General features: G+C 42.0%; 1 protein-coding gene across 42 annotated transcripts in view; it reads right to left on the reverse strand.

Annotated features, from left to right (window-relative positions):
• The window catches only part of RIMS1 (regulating synaptic membrane exocytosis 1), a 318,536-nt gene extending 305,895 nt beyond the window's left edge, over positions 1 to 12,641 (reverse strand). For 12 of the 42 annotated variants that reach the window (XM_048077432.2, XM_066994695.1, XM_066994711.1 and 9 more), the window contains exon 1: positions 12,153 to 12,617. In XM_048077432.2, coding sequence (XP_047933389.1) covers positions 12,153 to 12,316 — 164 coding nt within the window. In that variant the 5' untranslated portion in view covers positions 12,317 to 12,617. Of the gene's footprint in view, positions 1 to 12,152 lie in introns of all 42 variants that reach the window. The other 30 variants (XM_066994682.1, XM_066994676.1, XM_066994679.1 and 27 more) reach the window with 12 other exon arrangements.
• Positions 12,642 to 25,377: the final 12,736 nt, after the last annotated feature.

A 25,377-nucleotide genomic window follows, 5' to 3' on the forward strand; every position in this document is an offset into this window, starting at 1 on the left:
TTAAGTAAATCGCCAGGAAGATTAGATCCTATCCACCTCTGCAACTTTCACATAACAAGAGAGTTGCCCTCAGAGGAAGTTCATCACCTTTTTGACTACCATAAGAAGTTCTCAAATTTAGAGGCCCTCCACGAAACCCGTACGTGGAAGTTCCCTGTCTTCTCTACTTGTGCAGTCTCAGTTGACCTCCACTCTTCTACCAGCAGGCTGGAAGGCAAGCTCTGCTTTAACCTGAAATACGTGCAATAGCAAGCAGAGGGAAAAATAAAAAAGCACAATATGATATTAACAGGGTTGTCTTCAAGGGTAATCCCACGTACAGCATATTGCAGTAATCCACCTGAAGGTGACAGAAGCTATGTATTACACTGACAAGGTCTTGATTTGAGAGAAATAAGGCAAACATTTAAATGCAGACAAAAAAATATATCTGACCACCAGTTCCAGAAGTAGAGAGCTGGAACTATTGCCAAATTGCAAACCCTTTGAAAAATAAGAGGACGAAGCTCCTCAGTAATAGTAAGCACTATAATTGTTGCTGTTCTCCTCAAGAGTTTTCCCTCATTTTCACTAATTCTAGTTTACCTCAAGGAAACCTCAGCTTATTTATTTTCAATCCCGTATTGGATAAATACCAGAAAAGGAAGACTCACATCACTGTGGCCGGATGAAAGAAGGAGCACTGTGTCACCTGGCATGTAACTAGAACTTCCCGGCTCCTTTTCCACATGGACCACTGAAATCTGCTCAGACAGGGACAAGATTAGAACTTGAAACACCACCACCAGAAGAGGGATGTTAGAGGCGACCAGACCTGTAAATTCACTGCTGATTCATTGAACTGGTCACTCCAGTCCAAAAAGTTCAGTGAAACTTATTTTACAGTGAGTTATACAATCGGTTGCGAGAGACTTTTTAAAGGGAGGATATTTCTCTTTAAGATAATGCAGTCTTACCAAAAATTTACTAATTAAATTACACGAAGGTTTTCCTTATAAATGTGAGAGCTTTTAAATTTAAAACTACAATCAATATCAAATCATCTAAAAACACAAAATAGAAGAATCATAATATGTTAGTGAGGCTCTATATTCTTAGAATAGATTTCAGATTAAAAAATCAATATCTAATTTTGCTCTAAAATATAAGAAAAATGCACCCTGCATTTAATCTCAAAGGAATTTACACGCTTTTTACATATACGCCATCAGAATCAATTCATATAACTCCACAATCTCCACCTCTGAGGGAACGCAGTTCCTTTCTGTGAGTACATTGAAAAACAACTTTTTGGAGAAAACAAATAAAAATAAAATATGCGATTAAGATTGAGGGAAATTAGGGGTAAACGAAACAAAAAGTAATTTAAAGAAACAGAAATACGCTTTGGTACAGTGATAGATTTTTTCTCCCAGAAACATGGGTAGCTATGCCTTAATTTCACTTTTCTGAATTTTACTTTTTACATAAAGTTTGGAGAATAATGAAACAGTTACTGAATGCATTCGAGAAAAACGTGCTTCCTTCTACGAAATGAAAGACTTGCAGGGCAGTATCCCATCTAAAAGACTAAACACCACTTGAGTCTTACTCCAGCTAACAGATGTGCTTTCGGTGGCACTTGTTCCGAGGCAGAGACTCGTGGAAGTTAATCAGGCTCAGCCCAGGCACAGGACCCCAGCAATACAACTGTTTGCTGGCCCATGGCAGCAACTTGTTTAACTGCGTCACCTGTCGCCGTAATAGGACTGCAGGCAGAATTGCTCCCCATTTTCAGCTCCCGATCAAATTTCACCAATGCACTCTGCATATATCAAGCAACACTAAGCAACATAATGTTGCAATTAAAGCCTATAAAACAGCTTGTACATATTTCCGTACGGCCTGGTTCCATATTCTTAGGCACAAGCACACATACACATATAAAGTCTCTTGTAATTCTCAACCATAAAACGCAAACCCATTACCCTGATACTTTGCAGGTGGCATCCAGGGCCAAAATCAATAGAGCTAAACTAGGATGATCTAGAGTTCTCATAAATTCTGTCCTTTCTTCCAACTGCCTAGCCTCCTGCACTCGGCACTCTATCAACCACCTGCCTGGCTGTTCGGCATCTACAGCTAAAAAACACATTGCTGCGTGGCAGAAGGTTTAACAATATAGCCTAGGGTTTTCATGCAAAGTCAGCATTTTTGCAATAAACAACGGTACCAAACGGTCTAATCACCTACATTAGCTAAAATAATCGCCGATTGTTCACATCCTTTCACAGCTCAAGCTCCCGCATTGTTTTCATCTATATCTGTGCGATTTCATTTAATCAGTACAAAATTTAGCTTCCTGATATCAAATGTCAAAATGACTCTAAATACAGCAAATATGCAAAAGTGCTATGGCTTTATTTTGAAAGTAACTTCACATGAAAAGCTAATTAAAAACCTAGAGAATAATGAATATAAATGAAAAATGACTCTGACTGCTTTCTTAGTACATGCAAGAGCTAAAGAAATTGTACGAAAAAAACAGATTAGAAAGCTAAGCCAGCTATTCTGTCTGGCTTTCCTTAGGTCTTGATGCTTTTTCTAGGACCAATGGAATCCATAAAAAAAAAGTTATACTAACAAATCATTGCTAGAAAGACAACTAAACATATCCAATCATCCAGCTCAAAAATGACCTTTTGTTACATAAACTGCTTCATTGTCATTTCTCTCGAAAGTCCTATTACTAAGCATTTGATCTGCAGAATACTTCCACATGATTAACACATCCTGATGCAAATAGCCCATAGTTAAATTTTCAGGTTGCTTGTATTGTATAGGACTGTAGGTTTGCTAAATGTCTGGAACAAGAACTATGTACCAATATAAATATTGCAAAATCCTAACTCAAAATCGCTAAATAGCCTTCACAGAATATTCAACGACCAGAGAATGAATACGTATTTTACAAAAATGTACGTAAAAGGCACTAGCTATGAAATTTGTCATGTTTGCTATCCTGGTAGACCAAACTAGGTTTGTAAGAAGATGTAGTATCTTTTATTAGACCTGCTAGAGTAAGAAGTAGACAGACTCGTAGGAACAGAATTTCTTTGTTTCATCAGTTCAGAGTATGCAGTATTGGTAACCAAGAGAAACACTTTAGAAGATACTTCATGCTTAGATCATCCAAGTATGTGAAGACTTCCATCAGAAATTCTCAGAATAAAGAGAGAACTCTATTTCTTGGTATAATAGTAGACTTTCTCTGCAATATAATAGTACTAGCACCAAAATAGCATGCTTGGGCTGTGTTGCATTCATAAGGAATGTCCTAATAAACTTCACCTAATGAAGATTTAAAAAATAGCTCTCAATTAAGAAGCTTAAAGTATCTGTATTTTGATACAAAGCATTTAAACCACCATTGTAACTACAAACTGGTCTTTATCTAAAGACCAAAATACAGAAGAAACTATTCTTGGTTACACCACAGATCCTCAAGATTCAAAACAGTCAGTTCGCTAGATGCACAAGGTCTTCATTAAAAAGTATAGCTCTATCTGCTATATTCATCCATTCAGTGATGCCAAGAGGGCTTAATATGGGAAAGACTTACCAAAAAAAATTGAATATTTCAAACACTATCCATTTTTATTACAGATATCTAAAAAAAAAAAAAATCACACAAACTCCAGTTTTCAGCAGGATTAGCAATGCTTACCATCTTACCATAAGCACAGTGCACAAAGTCCTGATGCTGAAAATAATAAGACACCTTATGTGAATAAATTCAGAAACAAGTGCCAAAACAGATGTTCTAATTCAATATAGAACTGACTGGATACAGCTATTTATTGTGCCATGTCTCTTCACGTCTCTGAAGTGGCGAGTGTATAAATGGTTTTTTGCGTGTCATTATTCTGAAAATTGCAAATAGCTTTTCTTGCCTCTATAATAGTGCCAGAAAGTATATTTGGAACATAGCTTTCTTGTTTAAAACTCTCTCTGGACATAAGTATCTGATATGCAATCAAACGTTGAGGATGATTACTTCAGTTGTAAGTACAAAGAATTATAATGCTATCCCATTGCCTTGTGCAAATTGTCTTACCTAAATAATTACGAAAGCAAACTGATAGCGGTATTCTTTTCTATTGTTTGTTGTGAAAACTAGAAATAACTCTGAATAACATTTACTGCCTAGAGTCCAAAACTAGGCACCACAAACATTGCATAATATTTTATCATATCTGTAAAGTTTGTAAAAGGGGATAAACAATTGTAACTCTTAACAAACACAGAGATCTGATAAGCTATCTACATTCTTACAGATCCAATATATGGACCTGACTGGGATAAATCACACCATCCTGGTTAGGTGATAAATCACGACAGAAACTGTAAATTGTATGCAAGTATTAAAAGAAATATATCTAAACCACCCTGAGTTTGTAATTGATTACGTAAGATTTCCACGCAGGTTTTATCACCACTGGAAATTAGAATCAAGTTGTAGGTACTCAAGTTTTTTGTTTGTTTTTTTTTTTTTTCCCCAAAACCTAACTGCATGGCAGCACTGTAGTTCCCTGGATGATGAAGAGGCCAAATCTGACTGGAAATTAAAACTGGCAGACACAGGGGGAGACAACCATGCAGCAAGCACCGGCAGGCAGAGTAAGGGAGAAGCTAACAGAGTAGAAATTTTAACTGGCTCTATCTGTTGGCAACCAAAAATAAAATTTTAATTTTGTCAGTTTCAACTTCAAGCAGAGTTGAAGTTGAGTTAAAACCTGAATACAAGTACAGCAAACATTAAGCCAGTATTTTTTAAATAGCCTTTTCTTAAGGCATTAACTTCAAGTCTTAAAATGCTCAGTAACTGCCTGATGAAGACAACATGCTACATCTTTGTTACCTGTTTTCCTGTGCCCAAAAATTCTTCACGAGTCCTCAAAAATAAATGGGCATTGACAAGACCAAGAATCTCAAGTGTGTCTTAAGGTTGTTCACCCCCCTCAGAACATTGCTGTTGTACAGGCAAACAACCAGCAGAAGAGTTCCCTCCCCTCCTAGGTAAGGGGTATCTTCTACATAATTACTTCTCAGATCTGGATTTATAGCAACCCTGTACTTGGAGGAGTTCCTGCCCAGCAGTCATGTAATTTCATCCAGTCTTTGTCTTCATCCTTCCGCAGGGCACAGATAATGCCCATGATTTCACAGATTCATGGACTTCTAAGTCAGAAAGTATTAGTTACTTTACTTACATTACTTCCTACATGACAAAGCCAGGCATGAAGCTTAGGAGGCTTCTCATGGAAAATCATGTGAAAAGACACACGCAAAGAAATCTAGTCCCATGAATTTCAATAAACCCGCTAAAATTGGGGTATATAAAAGTGCTCTGAACAAAAGTTTATACTCCAGGCATTCCCAAATTTTTAGCGTGTAGAGATCTGAAGCCCATTCCTAGACCATGGCAGAGATGTTTATCGCTGGCAGTCATCCCCTATTACCTCCCCTTCTTTCGTAGCTTTTAAGGAAGGTCTGACAACTCTGCTCTTGTCTGCTGACAGTCTCCTCCTCCTCCTCCCTTGGTGGTGAGATGCTCCCCTCAGCGAACAGTCAACGATTGACTCCTAAGTACCTTACCACATAAACACGTTGTATATACATTTTCACTGCATGTAGTACCCATTCCACCCTCCTGCTTTAAAAAATGTTCTCAGTCCTATGTAATTCCCTGAAAGCCACAAATACCCTCCCTGGAGTCCTGAGCTCACTGCAGTTCTGTCTCCTTTGATGATAAAAGGAAAGCAAGATTCATGGGACCATGGAAAGAGTATGAACAGAGGAGGTAGTTTTGGAATTGTTTATCTATTTTATCCTTTAATTCCTTACTGCCAAATGCACAAGCAGTTCCCAGAGCTCTCAATTCTTCTTTTGTCTTCCCAGTGGGATTAAAGATAGACTTGAAAATCTTTATCCTAAAGATAGTATAAAGACAGCCTTCCTCATGATGGCCCTATGACTCTTGCTTTTATTTGTGCAAAGTGGCCCAGTTTCAACAGAAGGGATGAAGAATGATCCTACTTCTCCTTTCCCCAGTGTTTATGGGAGGGGAATCAGCACCAACAAGTTTACAGCAGCCAGGCTAAGAATGTCTTGGAGACTTAGATTCTTATTTGGCCTGTAAGTATAATATAAAATAAGGGTGGCAGCATCTGCCACTGTGCTCCAAGCAGTATTCAATGTTTTCTGCCAATGTTAGGTGTGGTCCAAGTGTGAGAAATGGAGACGGAAACAAACTGTCTCCAGGAAACTGGTTAAGAGCACAAGCCTCCCAGCCAATCTGTTAAGCTTCGGTTATGCAGTGTGGTGGTTTTACCCTGCTGGGCAGCTGAACACCACCACAACCCCTCTCTCACTCCCCCTCCTCAGAGGAACAGGGAAGAAAATACAGTGGAAAGGGCTCATGGGTTGAGATAAGGACAGGGAGATCACTCAACTATTATCGTCACAGGCACAACAGACTCAGCATAGGGAGATTTATATAATTTATTGCCTAGCAAACTAGCAAACTAGAACAGTGAGAAATTAAAACAAACTAAAAACAACCTTCACCCCATCCACCATCTTCCACCTCCTCCCCCTGAGCAGTGCAGGGGAACAGGGAATGGGGGCTGCAGTCAGTCCCTAACGCTTCGTCTCTGCCGCTCCTTCTTCATGGTCACTCTCTGCCCCTGCTCCACGTGGGGTCCCTCCCATGGGATGCCGTCCTTCCCGAAGCGAGCCTGCAGGGGCTGCCCACAGGCAGCAGCTCTTCAAGAACTACTCCAACACAGGTCCCCCATGGGCTGCAGATCCCCCAAGATCCCCTGATCATAAGCAGAGACTCCAACCAAAGGCAACTGACTTCAGGATTTGGCAGCCCTGAGAAGTGAATGACTCCAGTATCCCTACTGATTCTAGAAAGCTGAATTCTACTAAAATCAAGTTTGCACACCACACCAGATGGCCCAAATAGGCTATTAGGATAACCTTCTCCCTAATTATTAACTGTTATGCCCATGACAGTTCTTGAAATAACCTTCTCAAGATCTAGGAAGCCTTTGAGTACCTGGTAGCTTCTCTACTAGAGCTACTCATCTAGAGTTACAACAGTACAAGGTAACTCCTACATGTCTGAGTTAAGTTTCCAATTATTGCCAATATCTTGGAGAACAATCTTTTTCACATTCTTCTCAAATCCCATCATAGGAGTAGCAAGAGCTTTTGTTCCCACTTACAGTTGCTTTGGGAAATGACTGTCATTGCAATTAGGAAACTTCTAAGTTGGTTTGATGAAATTCATCTAAAGCAGTTATAGCCATTCCCCATTTGATAAGCTACTTTTCCACAGGGAGAGGAGAAAAGTACTCTGGCCATCCCAGTGTACGACCCTTTTGGACTCCGAGAGTCCCCAACAGGACAGAACTTGAACTCAACTCTCCGTGTTGACATCTGCCATGCTTTGTGCACAGTACCCAACTAACCCTCTGAGATAAGGCATGCAAGTGTACGTAGGCAAACTTCAGCTTAAGAACACCCACCTAAGTATATGTAGTTCTGTGACTTGCCTGTGACTGACATTTGCTGTGTATCAGTTGGGGTTGTTTCACTTGGAGGTACCTCATACCCACAAACAACACGGTTGTCTCAGGCTGTCTGGCATTTGAATGTACACTTGAAACTTCTAAACCATTTTTCCTCAAAGAGGCATGGTGTTTTGTTTTTCTTTTTAATTTTTTGCAAATAACAGTTTGTTTCTCACCTCACTGAAAACTTTCCTTCTCATTCAGCCCCACAATTAGTTAGTCTTATCAGTCACCCATTGCTCAACATCTGCACCTCAGGCTAGACAAAGCAGCCACTCAACATGAACCTCTTCTTTCAGCTCCAGTGCTACCTACCACGTAAAACATGCCTCCAACATAAATTAGTCTGCAGAGGAGGCCATAGTTTATTCAAGTCCTACCACTGCCCTTCACAAACTGTTATACATAGAGGAACAGTGGAAGCCTGGGGCTGGAAGGTGAAGCTCCAACTGAGAGTTGCTAGAGGCTACAATCAGAGACACACACAAAATCTGGCAAAACCAACGTGAAGCTGAAGGGAGGAGGACTTCCCTCCTTGTCCTCCGGCATTCAGTACTTCCAACTTTTCTCACTCTCCTAAGAAAGGCTACATTAACAGCCCTGGGTATCCAAATGCATGCAACATGAGAGCAAGGGAGTTTCTCTGCAAAGAGAGTGCTTTCTGTTGAGCTCATTATCGAGTTAGTCTCGGGGGCCCATAAACTTTTCACTCTCCTCTGTACAGGGAGCCAAAATACTACATTGTAACATAACAGCAGTTCTCTAGGACACAATTTCTTCAGATTGAGAAGTGCGTTGGGCTCAGGCAACCACCTCCTAACCACTAGGCTATTTCACCTAAGGCAGCCAGAAGCAGTAGCACTGCCTGCCACCTACATGTTAGGAGTGGCCACTGCTGAGGCATTGTTTTTGAGCTGAGTTCACGTTCGGCTCTTTCAGAGGACTTAAGCACATGACAACATAGTTTGTGACTCTCAAACAGGTTTATGGATAGGACAAACAGCAAACATCTTGACAGCAGCTAAGGCACCCCTGTGCCTGCACATGCCTGGGACAAACAGGACATCCAGCTTCTCAGGTACAGCATTACAGAAAGATCTGTGGACTGCACTCAAGGTGCCTCAATTTCTTCTTAGTGCCAGGTCACCATCAAAGTGACCATGTGGATTTGATCCTCCAGTGCTATACACCAAGCTGGGACTGCACTCCATTGCATGACGGCATGAATATGCTCTCAGGAGCACCTAGTGACATGGTACAAAAACGCAGAACTTGCCTTCACATGTAAAGAAATTGAAGTTACAATTTCAAAGGCAATTGATTATTATCAATAAAGTGTTCTTCATGCCAAGGTGCAGCAATTCATAAAAAAGCAAAAGGGGGAACTTTCACAAAAGCCCCAACTCCTCAAACATGTTGCTCCATGGTATTCACAGATCACAGGACTGAAGAATGTTACCACACTCCAGAGCAAGCCCAGAAGTCATGGCATTGCCCATCGCCCTGCTGGCAGGTTGGCACGCTGCAGTACGTGCTGATGTCAGCAGGAACTGGCAGCAAGGTTTTACAAGAAGGCTTTTAGCTCAGTCAGAAACAGAGCTCAGGAAGACAGAGAGGGACAGACCTGGAGGAGGAGAGGGACACGGCCTCTTTATTGACAACCCTAATCTCTTTCACTTCTGAAATCCATAGAATCTACTCAAAGAAACACCTCAATTTCCCTTGGACCCACAGGGTGATGACCATCATTTGAGGAATACGGTAGTCTGACCAGTAAGTCTTCCTTACAGTTTTCTGCTGTGAGGAAAGCTGGAAAGGAAAATTACAAACCTTGTTTTAGAAACTTGTATTGCTATCAGGACATCCAGAACAGGCAAGAAATGCTGCACCCTTTTTAGCCCTCATGATTCATGAGACAGCGTGAACCAGACCTCTGCTCAGCCCAGGACTGCATGCAGCCTAGTTTGCAACGCAGATCAGCTTCACTTCCAGGGGACGTTCCAGATCTGTATGTGGGTGTTACAGAAGGAAACATTTCTCTGCCAGGTGGTTTTACATGAAAACTGGTGGCTGCTTTCCTGAGACATTCAGAAAATTAGAACAACTTTTACTGAAGATAATAGGACAGGATAGCGATGATGTATGACTTTTATAATATAGCTGTGTCATCTGTATAGCGTCACTGTATATCCGTAACAAGCCTCTATGAAATTGTGGGAGTAAATTCTTGTCTCAAAACCTAATCTACATGGGTTACTCTCCGGAAAGAGTGTCCAACTCTTGTCCCAGAACAAAATTAAGTGCTCAGCATATAGAAAAGGTAAATGATTTCAAAATTTAGTGGTTCTCTGTAACGTTCAAATCACAATCCATATGACAACTGTGTGCTGTGACCTAATTTTTGTAAGCCAACTATATCGCTAAAGTGAGTATATAGGTTTACAAGTTTCCCAATGTGCTTTCAATTAATTTCTGGCTCTTTATTTAAAGAAAAAAAAGATGTATTTAAAATCACAGTTTCTCAGGCCTAGATAGTTATTGTCACAAATTAAAAGCAACTGTTGTAAGAAATAAGCTTTTAAGTATCACAAACCTTTGAAGATACTATCAAGTAACTTCAAGCTGAATTCATAGTGCAAATTTTTTTACCTCTTCTAACAATTATATTTAAAGTATCCCAAATTCACCTAGTGAAACTGCTGAAGATTCTCATAATCGTACAAAAAATCATGTATCAGTCCAGAATTTAGAAATGCCAATATGAAAGAAAAGCAGAACTAAAAAAAAAAAAAAGGAAGAAAATTTATCCTCTACCCCATGTTAACAAGAATAGGGCTGAGAAATTACCATCTCTACTGACAAAAGTTCATTCTTGCAGTGACTGCGAGATTTATAGTATTGCTCTACAGCATCATCACAGGACCAGTAATCTTCTTCACGGTATAAAAGCTAAATATTTATAGGGAGGTAGCTGTGGAGGACAAGGAACAGAAGAAGGATAAATGTAGCTTAAAGCCTTTGAACTACTTGGCTATTTAATTTTCTTCCGATAAATAGAATCTAAAGAGGAATCCTTCACTCACGTTTCCCCACATTGACTGATACAATGCGTCTGCACAAAACATCCTTCCTACCACCCCAGCTCAAAGACAAACCACACCCCAAGCGTAAGGAGCAGCTCTTCGTCTGGGACTGAGACCCGAACACCACAATCCCAGCCTTCAGACCCTCTCCTAGGCAAGAGGCAACGCTAGCCGCTGGGCCTCAGTATTCACCGTACCAGCCCTGCAAAAATTCAGAGCCCGGCACTGATGAGAAAGGGCAGAGGCAGCGACATAATGAACCGCCGTCCCCGCTTCGTCACGCGCGGTGTGCGGGGCACAAGTTAGGAGCCTGCGGGGATTTGGCATTTCCATCGGCTCGAGGCAGCCACGGGGAAGAGCTGGAACCCACACCGTTCGAGCGGGTATTTCCGATGCTGCCAAAAGAAACACCCAGATTATGTCACACCTTCCGAGCATCCCTTCCAGAGGCGTACATGCAATTAGCGGGCGGTGAGGTAAGGCTACACCTCCCGTGGCAGGGAGGGCCTGGGTCACACAGGAGCTCTGCGCATATTCCAGTCACCCACCCTCCCGTTCCCCTCACGAAGCGAACAGGCCCGAGGGGAAGTCAGGAGGGGAGGAACCCTGCCTCTCCCCCCTCAGGCCACAGCTTCAATCCGTTTATTCCCCTCGCTCACAGCAGGGGATTTGGTACATGGATGGAGGAGGCTACAAGAAGCGGCCACACGCGTTGCTCGGCAGGGACGGGGCGGTGGGCACCCGAAGCCCAACATGGCACCCACCGACACCCAGCTCCCCTCCGTCCCGCCAGCACGCACCCTGCCCCTCGGCGACGGCTCATTACGCGTGGCCTCCGTGTGGCTAATTACGGCCGTTCCCTAATTACAGACTCCTCGCCGGCCCCCACAGCGAGCTGCCTCGCCGGGAGCGGGCGGGCGGCGGAGCGGGGCGCGGCGCTGCCCGGCGGGGCGGCCATTTGGGGCCACCCGGGGCGGCCATTTGGGGCCGGTGGGGCAGGCGCCTCACCCCCCGCCTCGGGAGCCATCCGAGGCCGATCCAGGCGGGGGCAGCACGGCGGCTCCTCCGGTAAGCAGGGAAACCCCACCCAGCGGCCCCTCCTGGAAGAGGCGGGGTTGCGGGGACCCCAAAGGGATCCCACCTCGCCCCTCGCCCCCGTGTCGGGCTTTCCGCCCGCCCCCTGGGGGCGGGGAGGGCCGCCGTCCCGCTCCGTCCCGCGGCGCCGGGCTGCCCCCGCCGGGGGAGGACAGCGGGGCCAGGGGAGCTGATGGGGCGGGCGGCACCGGGGCTCCGCGGAGAGGGGTCCCCGGGGGGCAGCCCCCCGAGCAGGGCGAAGCCAAGCCCCGGGCACCGGGTGGTCCGCGCGGTGGCGGCGCCCGCTGCCGCCCGGCGGCGATCGGCTGCATGAATGAGCGGCTGGGTAAATGAATGACTGGCGTCTGCTTACTTGAGTATGGCCTCTTCTTTCTCTTCCTCTTCTTTCTGCCGGTCCATCACGGCCATAATAATGTTCCTCTCCTCCTCCGTCAGGTGGCTCAGGTCGGGCAGCTCCTGCATCGGGGGGGGCACCGTGGGTGGGCGAGGGCCGCGGGGCCCCACCGAAGAAGACATTTTCCTCCTCGCCTCTCCCTTTACACCTTCTACCTTCGCCCGGCAAACCCGGCCAGCCTCTCCTCCGCCCCCTTCACAGTGTAGTCCTCCGAGCAGCAGCAGCGGCGGCAGCAGCCGGCAGCTCTCTGGCAGCAGCGGAGGAGGAGGCGGAGACCCAGCCTTTCATGGTTGCTCGCATCCCCCCCAGCCCGGCTCCCGCTGCTGCTCGCTCCCTCCCTTTTGTCTCCGCGGCTCCGGGCAGCTCGGGGGCCGCCGCCCGCAGCCCAGCCCAGCCCTCCCGGCGGGGGCCGTGCGGGGCGGGGGGCGCCGCGGGGCGGAGGGTGCCCGGGGGCGGAGGGCGGGTGCTGCCGCCGAAACGCTCGGCGGCTGCGAGCCTGGCGCCGGGAGGAGGGAAGGGGGGGATTTGGGGCCGCTGAGGCGGAGCCCGTGACAGGGAACGGGGCCGACGGAGCCTCTCGGCCGCGCCTCCCGGCTCCCCTGGTGCCCCTCGAGGCAGGGCCCGCGGGGTGTGCGGGTGCCCGCCGGGGGCTGGGAGCACCCCTGGGAGCCGGGCGGCCCCTCAGCGCTGAGGGAGTCCCGCGGGTGGTCTGAGGGAGCTGTGGGCATGGTGGTGGCCGCGCTGCCCCAGCCCCGGCTGTGGCCCTGTAACCCCCAGCCCGCACCTGGTCCCATAACCTTCCACCAGCCCCTCCTTGGGATCCTGCACTTCACGGAGCTTGATTCCGTTCAGTCACGCAGCTTGACTCGAGGGAATGGTGTCAGGCTGTGACACGAGGTTCAGGCTGGGTATCAGGAAGAGGTTCTTCACCAAGAGGGTGGTCGCGCACTGGAACAGGCTCCCCAGGGATGTAGTCATGGCACCGAACCTGTCAGAGTTGAAGAAGTGTTTGGACTATTCTCTCAGTCATATGGTCTGAATTTTGGGGTAGACCTGTGTGGAGCCAGCAGTTGGACTCGATGATCATTGTGGGTCCCTTCCAACTTGGGATATCCTATGATACACTTGAGCACTTTCTTCATACGCTTCTTACAGCAAGTGGCACCTGTGCCAGGCATTCCCTCCGTGCCTCCTTGCGAGTGGTGTGTGCTCTATCCATCAGACCAATTTTTTCATGGCTGGGACCCACCAACGTGGCCATGAAACATGCCATAGTGCGTTGGTCAATAGGGAGGACACAATAAGCAAAATACCACTTCTAGACAGGAGCAGTTTCCCTGTCCGTTTCTAACCTACCAGCTCTGAGTAACCTGATTTTGGGTAGCTGGTAATCAACACAACAGTCCTTCTCTAGAGGAGGTCTCCAGCATGTAATCCACTGGCCTGAAACTCCTGGGTATAGCTCTGAAGAGCCCCTTGTTCAAGCATGCCCATCTGAGAACAAAATCAGTCAGGCTAGTTGGACACGCAAAGCTGAAATATAGAGAAAACTGCACTTTCAAATAAAATGTGAACTACTACTAACACATGCTGATGCTTAAGACCTCTTGGTCATGCTTCTGTCGAGGTCATGGCATGGAAACAGCTCTGGTTTCTAGAGAAATCGTCTGATGGGCACAAACCAAAAGGAAAAAAAAATCTATGCTGGCAGTGCTCAGTGCTTCCTGCTGCCAAACTTGCTGGGTTTGCAACAGGGAGAGGGACCAGCTTTCAGCCAGCCACACTAATACCTCTCTCACAATTCTGAGAGCTATGAACCTTCACGACCCTTTGAATTTGAGCTGAATTACTGTGGCCATCTGTTTGTATCCCCCCAAGAAATTTTCTGCAGGATAGAGTTTGGTAACATACATTACGAAGAAAAAATAATAAGCACTGCTGCGACCACCAGAACTTTTGAGTGATAATGTTTAAGTTCAACCTTTTCCATCCAGCTCAGAAAGGGAAGTCTCAACTGTTCCAGCACATGAAGGAAACTGAAACTTGAATGACCAACAGATGCCTCAGAACAGATTAAAGTGGTGTTAATAAGTAAAACACTATAAAGGGCTGGTAAATAGCATTATGTCACACTCAGTTAAAGACACAGACTCTCCACTAAGTTGTGCGATGATTTCTCCCAGGGTCTGGCCACATAGTCTGCTAGACATAGTCCTACCCACATAGTCTGCTAGACATAGTCCTACCCACTGCTAGACATAGTCCTCAGGGCTGATCAATAAAATCACTTTCTGCCATCTGCAACCAGCAGATACAACCTTAGCAGCTGAGTATCAGAAACAACTAAAACATGAAATATCTGCAATGGAAATACTAGATTTAATGCTTATGTTGTTATAGATGCATAGGTAGTCCACAGTCCTTTAGATAATCTGAACCTGCACATGCTACATAAAAGATGTAGCTCAAGTAACTGGAAGAACTAATTCACTGGAGCAGTGGCCCTAGTGTTTGAGAATTACAGCTTTAAGGCCAACCTGAAAAAGTACTTAAGGTCTAAGACTATAAGACCCAAGTGTCTCCATAATAATTTTAGAAAGAAAATGTTACATGAGGTTAAGTTTCCCTACTCACCTTTCTGCTTATTAATTACTGACACAGTCATGTATATGTCTGTTCTGTATTACTTTGTTAATTGCTGTATGCTGGGTCAAGCACATGGATTCTTACTGCTGTGTGTGAAATACCAAATAAATACAAAGGGTATAAGGGGACTTTTTATATAGTTTCTCATAACTTAAAAAGGAAAATATGAAAGCTCTTGTAGAGTAATATTTAAAAAATCTCTCTCAATCTCTCTACATTTGACAACCCCAACCCTTTAACTATTTTAATGGCTCTTTGCTGGACCTGCTCCAGTGTATCTGTGTTTTTCTTGTACTGGGGAACCCAGAACTAGACCTAGCACTCCAGATATGGCTTCAACAGAGCAGAAGGCAAGAGTCACCTCTCTCAATCTGCTAGCAATGCTTTTCCTAATGTCTACAATATCTTAGGCACAACAAATGATTTTACATGTTTTTTATGCATTTTTGCACCAAAAAAAAAGTAGTTTTCTAGAGAGAAATATAGAAGAAAGCATAAAACTTACCTCACTTTTCACCAAGCTACCTGAAGAGACTCTGTTCTTAATGCTAAGTATTTCAAACCCTGAGTGTCCATTTTCTTATCTGCTCGTGTTTGCTTTGTAAAGATGAAATATTTAGCATTGTCATCCAACCAAAGATGCATGGAAAGCTGAGTCTACTTGAATACAATATATCCTGAAGCTTTGAAGAGAATTGAAGCCTTGAAGAGCCTTGAAGAGGATTTTGTTGCCTGGTTAGTAAGAATGTCCTGAACCTGGTAACATCCAAAGTCTTGTCACTGAAAGGCATCCTATTAACTCCATTTCTCTGAAGTCCTACGTAGCAAAGACTACAGTGAAATCTAGAAATGGTATATGAATAGAGGCATCACATCATATCAGGTAAACTACTTTCCTAAACTTAGCTATCTTGAGAAGCCAATTACTGTCATGGAATTTGTGATGAAAACCCATACTTATGCTCGTTCCTACTAAATGAAAGTTATAAAGTCTTCTGCTGTTTATCTACCATTTCAATTTATAATGTTTCTTCATGAAAAACATTCCCTGAATTAAAATCTTCTGAATTAGTAAAATGAATAATATGTATTTGTGTTGCACTAACAAGTTCAGCCTCAGTTGTCAAAAAATGAAACTGACTTGCCACCTTTTTGAGAATCTTGAGGCTTGAGCAGATAATTTTGCTGTGAAGTTGGCATCCCATAGAAAAAAAAATTGGACTAATCACCAAACTTATTCAGAAGAATGACTATGCAAGTTGGGCTACTTTGGAAAAACGTTAAGCTAAATTTGGCAAGGGCACCGAATATTTAATAAGAGAACGCAGGTGGGAAGTTACCAGGGGAATAATTCTCTAAATTCATGAAAAACATTTTAATTCACCTTTCCATAACTTCCCAGTGAACTAAATGTAGTAATATTTTTAGTCGAAACCCACAAAAGTCTTAGCCAAATACCAAAGAAGCTAATGGCATTTTGTAATGATCACTCCAAATATATGACCCAGAGAGTCAATGGTTTCATAATACATGTTTTAGGGAAGAACCTTCAGACTCCACTGGGCCTAACTGATAGCTTAAGAGCATCTCTAAACTTTTTAATTTCTAGTTCTCAGAGATCTTTGTCCTAAGTAATACTGGAAGTTAAGAAAATTTTACATTTAGGGATCCATCTTTTCTTTTGGAAAAAAAAAAAAAAAAAACTATCCCGAGCAGTAGAGAATTAAAGTTTTGCTTTTTGAGGGGACTAGTAAAATCTTCAGATATTTCAGACATCGATGCTTGTAATAGAAGCACTCATGCTCTGCATAGTTTTATTTATGTTTAAGCGTTACCACTGAAATGTTCTTATTTTGCATCTTGTAATATCTTATTTGTACATACCCCTACCATACCCTAACAATCTTTCACTTCTGAAGACTGAGCCGTAGATTAATAGGTTTTGTATACTCATCAAGGTCTTTGATACCTGTTTTCCTTTTTTGTTTCCTTCTCCTGTCTTCATTGATGCTTCACAATCTTCCTTCCTTTTCACAAGCAGCGTACCAGTGTTCCAATCATCCTCAAGCACACCTTTCCTCACTGCTTTCAGCCAGATTTCTGCTCCTACCCCTCACCACTTCTATTTCACTGTATACTTGGTTTACATACAGGACTCACCCCTCCAGAGTATATTCACACACTACCTCTACAATACATCTGATTTAATTTTTCACAGCTCCAAGCATCCACTGTGACCACTTTATACATGCATCTTTGATCACACCACATCATACCTCATTCAGGGCCATTCATTCATAAACCTTTAAACCTTTTCTTCTCCATTCATACATATGAACAGAGATACCGACGAGTGTGCAGGACAGATGCATACTTCATTTATGTTTCCAGTCCTCCTTCACTCTTAGGAACTTTCCTTCTCCCCCATATCTTCCTTGCAGACTGTACAAAGGCCATGTTCTAAATTTCTCAATTCCACTGATACTTCCTTTTCATATTTTTTTTCATTAGCCCAGCTGTTAGCAGTCAAGACTGTCTGTTTTCTTGCTGGAGGCAAACTGAAAGAAGAGACTGGAAACAAACAATTCAGAGGGTTTTCCTGCACATTCCTTCCCTAGAAGAGTGGTGCTCTTTGTCAGGCTCATGGGAGACTGGGGATAATGAAAGCTGCAAAAGAGTTTTCAGTCAGTTCGAGTGGGTTTGATGATTGAGGGCAGTCGTGAAGGATGAAATACCCTGTAGCATCAAGGACTCGAAGTCATTTCTCACAATAGGTTAGTAGAAGTGGGGCACTGTGACTTCTCTCTCCCTCAAGAAGCAGTTGGAAGGAATTTAAAAACTTCAAAGAGAGTCCAAAATCACAGCAAACTCTGTTTTATTAACAAATCATGATGTTCAAGAGCACTTTTTTATTTTGGTGTCTGACTCACGATTTTTCATTTCTTAAAGTTTGGAGGTACTGCAGTATTTTAAGAGAGAGAAGAAGGTCACAACTAGCTCTAGCATGAGAAGAAATGAAATCAGTCCTATTCAAGGCAGCCAAAAAACACTAGAAAATAAGAATTCATTTCAGGTACGAATTTCAGGAGCTGTTCTGGACAGGATTTGTTATTACGTGTAATTTCATAATGAGTGTCTACATACTGCAGTGATGTAGTAGATCTTTAGTAGATTTAGTAGATTTAGTAGATTTAGTAGATCTTTAAAATCTATTTTAAAAAGACAGAAGCCTTGGTCTTTTTTCAAATATATACATATATAAAAAATAGCAGTTCCATCAGCGGTAAACCTCATGCAACCTCCTTTTGGATGACAGCTTTGGATTCTCTTGTGTCAAATAATGCAGCTGATTTCACACTTTCACCTGTTCTTTAGTGGGTGCACAAATCAGAGCATCCTTTATCTAGGTGCTGATTTTCATTAAGCCTGCAGGAGCTCAGCGGTTTAGACCTTTCCCTTTTTTTCAGGCTCATTTGAAATTGGTCAAAAGATTCAACTGTTGTTGCTGGAGAACTGGCAGAAAAACAGTGTGATTGCATAGCTTGGTTTCCTTAAAAAACAGACTAGAAGCTCTGTCCCACCCCCATAGGTCTCCAATTATTCCCTTTGCTCTTCTCAGTTCCCTCCTGTTTAGCTGTGTATTTCTGGCATGGCAGTTTCCAGAAAATCATCCCATCCTTCAGGTGCAGCTTGCCAAAATTGCATAAACAGGAACTGTCACCTGCCTCCTCCATGACATGATGCTTCTCTATGTGCAGCTCCAAATCATAAATGCTCTTAGGTGCAATAGTGCATTTGCAAACTCATGTCTGATTTGAATCTGTAATGAGCAGATTCTTATGTCACTCTGACTACTTTCCAAATGTGATTGTTAATATTTAGAAATACTAACAAGGTTATAAGTAAAATGACATTTTCCGAAACACTAAGATCAGTTTGCATTTTTACTTCTTTAACTAGAAAGAAGTGCAAAAACTGATGGAACCAATCCCACAATCCCCTGGGGGGAAAAGAAAAAAAAAAAAAGTCATCACCTACTTTTCTTTGTCTTGTGGACATATCTAAATTTGATAACACAGGCAGATTCAGCCCCTCTCAGTTCAGGTGAACTCTGCATAAGGCCACAGCACAGAAGGACCATAAGTTTGTAATATCTTTTTACATCTGTCAGATAGGCTGAGAAGCGTTATGGCTCAGACAGAGGAAACCAAAGCCCAATGCTCTTAGTCAGCAATCTGGCAGTTGGAAAAACAGTGATTCAGTTCAAGCGTTGAAGTAACACAATATTTTCTATAATTACGGACCATATCTTTTTGGAATAAGAATTTTATTGTTGCTCCAGTTGTTCTGCTGAACAGTTCTAACACAATTAGTAAAGTAGCCCTCAGATATAACGAATATGTTGTCTGCATTATAATATATAGAGATTTTTTAATGTATTTGCTTCCAATTAAAGTATCTTGCCATTATTTTAGCTCCAAAAGAAAATATTTTTAAAAGTCCTGAATGTTTTACACTATGATTGCAGCAGAGAGTGCAGTAGGGGAAAGATCTAAATGATCTAAATCACCAAATGAACAGTGCCTAGCACACTAATGCTGTGCATGTCACCAGAAGCCCTACAGCAGCTGCCAGCAGCCCTGAAACACTCTTGTGAAGAGAATCCAAGAAACTCCTGCTGTTTTATCAAGCCTGATTGGCAGTAAACACCTGATTCCCCAGACATGCTGTAAAGAACCAGCAGGTAAGACGGTAGCAGTGAGCAGGGAAAGGTGTCATCCTCCAGAACCGTTCCTGCATTGGAGTATGTGCCATGGCAAGTTCTGTCTTACAATATATTCTAACTTACATGATAAAAAATAATGCACAGTTCTCATGCATCTCTATTCATAAATTGCAAGATACTTTGAAAGGGAGTCAGTATTATTACTAAAACAGGCACAAGAGTTCTGATGGAATGGTTTGCCTTAAAAAGTAGCAAGGCAAAGTTTGCACAAGAAAATATCTTTAATTATCTAATGGATATAATCAGGAAAAAAATGAACAAGCTTTCAGGCACACAAGTCGTTTTAAATTCAAAAGAGAAACAGCAAAATTCAAGCTAAGCATAGCCTGGGAACTGTTGCTTTGAGCTTAACTTTATTATTCTAATTAGCTAGACAACTTGAGAGAAAAGAGCGCTTGAAATATGTAGAATAGAGAGGATATTTGTAAGAGCAGTGATGCATTTGGGCAACAGAGAAGGAAACAGAGGGAAAGACAGATAGAAAGATAATTATTACCTGTGAAAGAGGAAGATGTCAGATGAGATGTGAGAACAACCAGATGTCATAAAACCAATATCTGTGCTATCTCTGCTGAGTTCATGATTTTAAATGAAATGTATTTTCATCAAAATGAAAGGCTTCATTAGAAATATGTCAGTATCTACAGCATTGTTTAAATGGAGAAAAATTAGAATGTTTTGTTTCTGCAGTGTAGAATTTCTTCATTTTGATGACATTGTTTTGGTTCATTTTGTTTGAACTTTTATATTATTCTAAATTAACTGAAAGAACAGCCACTGATGAAAAAAATGGACACATTCTATTTAAGAAGTCAAATATTTCAGTATAAGAGACACAATTGTAATAAAGAGAAAACATGAAAAACAAAGTCATGATAATGCTAAATTAACATTTGGGGGAATATTTGTTCTGTAAAACTTTGCAAAATGTGGATATTTGCTGGTTAATTTTAATACCTCAGGGGAAAAGGGAAAAAAATCACATAGAGTATAACCCAGTTCTCAACGAGCTATACCATTTTTATAAATAGGGAAGATGAGGCACAGACTGAATAACATTACCCAAGTCATCAGGCAAATCACTGGATATGATGAATAGTAAAAGGTCACATCCCATTCCCACGGTCTAACCGTTCATCTCCTCCCACATCTCTTGCAATCAATCAAACTGAATAATCTAAGTATTTACTTCCTTTAGTGTTCCCTTAGTTGTTGTACTCCAAGTCACAGAAAAGACTGAATGTTTGTAGTGCACTGCAGCATAGAATAAAACAGATGAGTTTAAATAGGTGATTTAAATTACTTGTTTCAATATAGATCTGGAAAACAGCTGTTTTCTTTTATCTCTCAAAATATTACATTTGTTACTAAAAAGATGCAACAATATTCATACTCGTGTTAAAATTTCTGTCTTTTATACAGACAGTCCTCTCTATTTATTCTGAGTCTGTAGGTACACACATACTTGTTATATGGATAAGGAAGTACCAAAATATGAAGAGGGAGCAAATTTGAAACAGTGTTACCTAAATCAGTGACTAATCATCTGAATAACCTTGTTTCAATGTTATAACAACATTATAACAATGCAATACAACATATGGAAGTTTATATAGACTTCCATGTTCCATAAATTAAAAACTTACGAAGAACGTAGAGGTGCCTGAAGAGTGTTTCTAAAATTACTTTCCTGTGGCCTCCAGTAGTCATTCTTGTTTTGTTCAGCATCCAGAAGGAAGATGGAATAGCTAAGCAGCATACCAAATGAGGTTGTTAAGAAAGCACCATTTCAAATTCTGAAGTTGTATTAAAAGAAAATGAACATAAATTTGGATAGATAAAATATGAAAACATGATCAAACAGACCAAAAAAGAGTTGGAGGAGCAGCTTGCTAAGGAACCCAAATTAGTACTAAATTCTTCTCATAGGAAATCGGGACCAAAATATTTTGGCAAGCATTTTGTAGCACTTCCTAAACTAGAGTAGAAAAGGAACAGTCAGGCAGGACAAGACCATTGCAGAGAAGTTGGATGGATTATTGGCATCCAGGATCATTGTAGAAAAGGTAGGAGATTACAACGTAAGCATGCATTTTTAAGGGAAAAATCAGTGAACCATCTGCCTGAAAATAGAGGCAACTTTGGAATAGATGATGATTCAGAGAAATAGAATGACAAGTAGCAAATACAAATCAGTGGGACCAAATGGTATTCACCCCCAAAAATATAGATTAAATAGGCAAAGTGCTATTGGCGGTGTATAATTACATCTGATGATGACTATGATCTTGGAAAGAGAAAATATTGTTCTGCCTTGCAAACCTCTTGGAGTTCTCTGGAATGCTTATCAAGTATGCAGTTATGTGTGATCCAGCACAGGATCCAATCCCTGTTTACTGGGATTTCCAAAAGGCCTTGACAACATCCTTCAAGAAAGGAGACTGAACAGCCAAGGGAGAAGAGTGTGTATTTGTTAAGTGCACAGAATGATGTAATAATATTGCTTTGAATGGACTTCTGGAGGCCACCTCTTTTTCAAAGTAATGCCAGCTTAGACCTTAGATAAGGTTGCTTGGAGTCGTGCACAGCCAAGCTTTGAATACCCCAAAGAGTGGAAATCTTACGAACTCTCTAGGTTTCCTGGTGCAGTGTGAAGAATGTTTTCCTAACTTTTAATCAGAATTTCCCTTAAAGTGACTTGCGTCTGTTGCCTCTTGTCCTTTCATTGTGAGTCTCTGTGAAGCCTCTGCTTTTGTGTTCTCTATATCAATAGCCAAACACAGCAATTAGATCTCCCTTTAGGCGTCTCTTCAAGCTGAACACATCCAGAAATTCAACACAATAGGAACAAAGAGTCAGATTTCTCAGTAAAGGAAGAGGAGTTTGGCAGAATACTGAGCTGAGATGCACATGCTTTAGCATAGCCAAAAATGACCTGGAAAAGGAGGTGAGCAATGACATTTAAAAGTTTTCTGATGATACAGTTACCAAGGTGGCAAGGACAAGAGTTGATCATAGAATTGCTGAAAGATCTTACAAGGCTTCATGACAGAGTAATAAAATGATTTGTGAAACACTGTGCTGAAAAACAAGCTTAGCTTCTTATATCAAATAGTGGACTGTGACCTGACCATTACCACTCAGGAATTAGAGAGACTTTGGAGTTAAGATAAATAGTTCCAAGAAAACATCATCTTTATGCTCAGCAGTGATCAAATATATCTATATATATAGATAGATAGATATAAATCAAATGCTAGGGACTATTAGGAAAGGAATGAAGAACAAGACAGAAAACAGCTATGTCTCTGGATAAACCCAAATCTATTATATTTTGAAGGTCTGGTCTCCTGATTTCAGAAAGGATACATTAGGGCTTAGAAGATATACAGAGATGATGATCAAAAAGTACAGCATGGACTGTACAGTGGATTATTTTGTGGACTGGGACTCTAAAAAAATGTGATTTGTGGGAATGTAACAGAAAACTACAAGATCACAAATAGCATGACCAAGGTGGATAGAGATCAAGTATTCAGTGTCCCTTTCAGAGACATTAGGAGTCATCAAAGGGAGCTTGTGATGGTGGATCCTCACACATCAGGAACCAGACTTATAGAAATCCTTGCAAAACACACTGTGAATAGAAGCTTGTATGAGTTCAGGGGAAACTGGGCAAGTACCTGGAAGAAATATTCATGAAGAGTTGCTAAATAAACAAAACATAAAACAATCAGGAAATCCCCTAAAGTTAATCAGTAAGAAGCTGGAAAATTATTAGGGGAAACTATCAGATATACTTATGTAGTTTTTATTCTTGCCTAAACATTGACTTATAAGCACTCATTGGGACAGAGCACTGGCTAGAGGAACTTTGGTTTGGAATCAGTATGGCAGTTCTTCTGTTCTTACTACTTTGTCTTTTTTTAAACAATCCTCCCCAGAATTAGTATCACGTTGCAGGCGTTACGCAGTTACCAGCCTGACTTGCTCTAGTCCAGTGTTAGCTCAGATGCATCTTAAAATCTCACCCATTTATTACTGTCCAAAATGAAGAAACATATATTTTATCACAACAAAAGAACTTTTGCTCTGACCACAGAGTAAAACAAAAACAAATTATTTGTTTTCTAACACAGTCTACCTCTGTATACACTAGGAACAATATCTTGATGTTCAGTACCTCATTAAATACAGTGCTTAATTTCTGCGTTGTCTTCTGTGTTGACAGAACAGAGACAAACCATTTGTTAGACTGGACGTAAGTGAGATTGCTTTATTTTAAAAAGCTCAAGCCAGTCCTGTAAAGGAATGTTTGTTAAATTTTTTATAGTGACCTGACCCAAGCCAGATGCACTGAAGAAAACCCCAGAGAAATCTACCAGCTGCTGCTGGTAGAAACTAAAAACTGATTGTCAGACTAAATAGCTCCTTAGCAATGGCAGAGGGTTAAAAGGCATATATAGATCTTTGTCCTTTAACTGATGGTACTGTAGCACAGAGATAGACTGATGAAAGAACTCTGATAGAGAAAAGCTTTGGTCAGCGAGGAAACAGCAAATACAGATTTCAGCTCTTTGGAAAAGATTGCTGCCAGCCTTCTCACCTCGTGTTAAGGAATCTATATTTTTTCCACTTTGATTTAAAAACCCACATTGTTTTCGATATAGTGGCTATACCACAAAGGAAAAATCAAGAAACCAGAAGTCAAAGCTATTAGACTTCAAAATAAAGTAACTTCTTTCTAAGGGCCAGAGATAGTTGTCAAAGCAATGGTAAATCCATTCCTGTTGTAAGAGTTGACAGGAACAGCTCTCCTCTGAGAATTCTTCCAGGACTCATAGGCATCACAAACCAGGAAAGCATTGGTGATAATGGAGAGAGGCTCAAGTAAATCACAGAGTTTGCACTAAAGCCGTATCAGTAACTACCCACCATCACAGCTTAATTTATGTAGCTGCTCTGGAGCAAACCTGTAAAAGAGATGCAATGTACAGGCACGGCACATTGCAGCTTAGAGTGTAATACACACTCTATTGGCTCCAGTTATAATTCACATTATTGCAACATACTTGCCTTTTGCATCTGCTTGCAGCTCTATCAGTGTGGCTATAAGGGTGTCCTTGATACGGGTTTTTCATTCTATAGCAGTGCGTCCTACCAGGGGGAGTTTTCTGCTTAGGTGTTTCTGTAGAGGCAACAGATCCTATGTAAGTGCTGCTACTGAAAAGAGTTGGGTCCTACCAGAGATGCAGCACACCACCTGAATGTCTTCAGGCACAGTAGTGATTTAGCTGGCACAGATCTTGCACAGCTTCATGTCCTTAGAGCACCCTGCTTAGTCTTCTGACCTCCTGCAGGGTGATTATGGCCAAGTCCTGGAAGCACGGGTTTAACATGAAGTTCTGGGAGAGATGTTACCCCAAGAGCATCAAGTGGCAATTCGCAGATCACTAGCTTGGTGGATTTGTGGCAGCACCCATTAGTCTAACCTCAATACCTGGAAAAGTTATGGAGAAGATTATCCTGGGTGCTATTAAAAGGCAATTAAAGAACAAAGCAATTATCAGGCATAGCCAACATGGTTTCATCAAGGTAAAGGGATCTGGGGTGCTGGTGACAGCAGGCTCAGCAATGAGCAAGTGGTGTGCCTGGCAGCCAAGGGACAAACCAAGGTTTAGGGGTGTATTAAACACGGCATAGCCAGCTGGTCAAAAGAGATGATTCTCCCACTATATCTAGTGTAGGTGC

This window comes from Anser cygnoides, chromosome 3 (assembly GCF_040182565.1).
Source record: "Anser cygnoides isolate HZ-2024a breed goose chromosome 3, Taihu_goose_T2T_genome, whole genome shotgun sequence".
NCBI classification, from domain to species: domain Eukaryota; kingdom Metazoa; phylum Chordata; class Aves; order Anseriformes; family Anatidae; genus Anser; species Anser cygnoides.